At 36.8% G+C, this 1,718-nt stretch overlaps 1 protein-coding gene across 1 annotated transcript; it reads left to right on the forward strand.

The window, feature by feature from the left end:
- Positions 500-1,515, forward strand: LOC109821394. The gene is made up of 2 exons (XM_020387584.1): positions 500-715; positions 808-1,515. Exons 1-2 carry the CDS (start codon positions 500-502, stop codon positions 1,513-1,515), a joined length of 924 nt encoding a protein of 307 aa, XP_020243173.1.

A 1,718-nucleotide genomic window follows, 5' to 3' on the forward strand; every position in this document is an offset into this window, starting at 1 on the left:
AGTGTTCGCCAAGATCTGATAACTCTTCTCTGAAATTCGTGGTTAACTGGGCAATTTGACAGCACCTCGCCTTCTCAATTTCAGATCCTCTTGAAAGAAGACCCTAGGCTTCTATTTATAGGCTTTTGGAGATGTGTCTTTGGATAAGAATTTGTGTTTAAATGTTATCTGTAGTTAATAACCACTCAAACGTGTCTAGGGATAACCTTAAAACAGTTGGGGAGGTTCTAGGATGAAAGAATCCTTAAAAATCATCGAAATCCGTGTTTGGGGATGTTTTGTACTTAATAAGAGTCCTGGTGGCTCGGGACTGTGCGAGTCACTATTTGGTGGCTCTAATGTGCAAGAAGCTAGAAATGGTAGAATATGGATTCTCTAGGATAGTGATATTTTGACAGTCAAAAATGTTATTTTATCAGAGAAATTCATTACATGCACTATTGAATCCAGAGATGGAAGGTTTACCAGTCTATGCACTATAGTCTATGCTTTAAACCAAATGACAAGCATGAAAAATCTTTGGAGGGATTTACTAACTTTAAAGCAAAATGTTAATAGTCCATGGATTATTGGTGGAGATTTCAATGCTATTACAAGTTGTAAAGAGAAAATTGGAGGGTTACCAGTTACTGAAGCTGACATTGAGGATTTTCAAAGCTTCATCAACACTAGTCAGCTATTGCATTTAAGATCTACTGGCTGTTACTACACTTGTGTAACAAACAAGAGGCTGAAAGCAGAATCTGGACTAGATTGGATAAGTGCTTGGTTAATGAGAATTGGATACACTTATACACCTCAAGTCAGGTGGAATATCTCATGCCAAAATGCTCTGACCATTCTCCGGCATTATTAACCATTGAAGATGATAATTTTGAGGGTAAAAGGCCATTCAAGTGCTTCAATATGTGGGTGAAGCATCCAGATTTTATCTCAACAGTAAATTCTATATGGGTGCAAAACAGTGAAGGCTACAAAATGTTCAGGTTTCACACAAAGCTCAAAAGACTTAAACATGCCCTTAAAGAGCTAAATAAAAATCACTTCATGAATATAAGTGAACAAGTGTGTAGAGCTAAGGAAGATTTAGCTGATATTCAAAGGCAATTAAATGATGATCTTTTCAACTCAGATTTGATTGCAAGGGAAAAAGAATGCATCAAAAAATATGACAGATTGATTGATTGTGAATCTTCTTACTACAAACAGAAAGCTAACATAAACTGGAGCTTGCAAGGGGATAAGGGATCAATGTTTTTTCATTCTATCATGAAGAAGAAAAGGCATCTTAACAGAATTTTGACTCTATACACTGACAATGGGATTAGAATTACTGACAGATCTGAAATAATTACAGAAATTATTGATTACTACAAAAAGATATTGGGTACTTCTGTTCTTACTGCAACACCTGATCCAGAAGTGATAGCAAATGGGCCTCTGCTCTCACCTGAACAGAGACAAATGCTCAGCCTTCCAGTAACAAAAACAAGCAGTTTTTTCTATGTCAAATGACAAAAGCCCTGATCCAGATGGTTATAGTGCTCTCTTCTTCAAGGCATCTTGGAATGTTATCAAAGAAGAACTTTATGCAGCAGTGGAGGAATTTTTTAGCTCTGGGAAGCTGCTTGGTACATTAAACCTACCTCCATCACATTGATTCCAAAAATCCTCAATCCTCAGTATGCTGCAGACTACAGGCCAATATCATGTTGCAA

The sequence above is a fragment of the Asparagus officinalis genome, chromosome 8 (genome assembly GCF_001876935.1).
Source record: "Asparagus officinalis chromosome 8, Aspof.V1, whole genome shotgun sequence".
Taxonomy (NCBI): Eukaryota; Viridiplantae; Streptophyta; class Magnoliopsida; order Asparagales; family Asparagaceae; genus Asparagus; species Asparagus officinalis.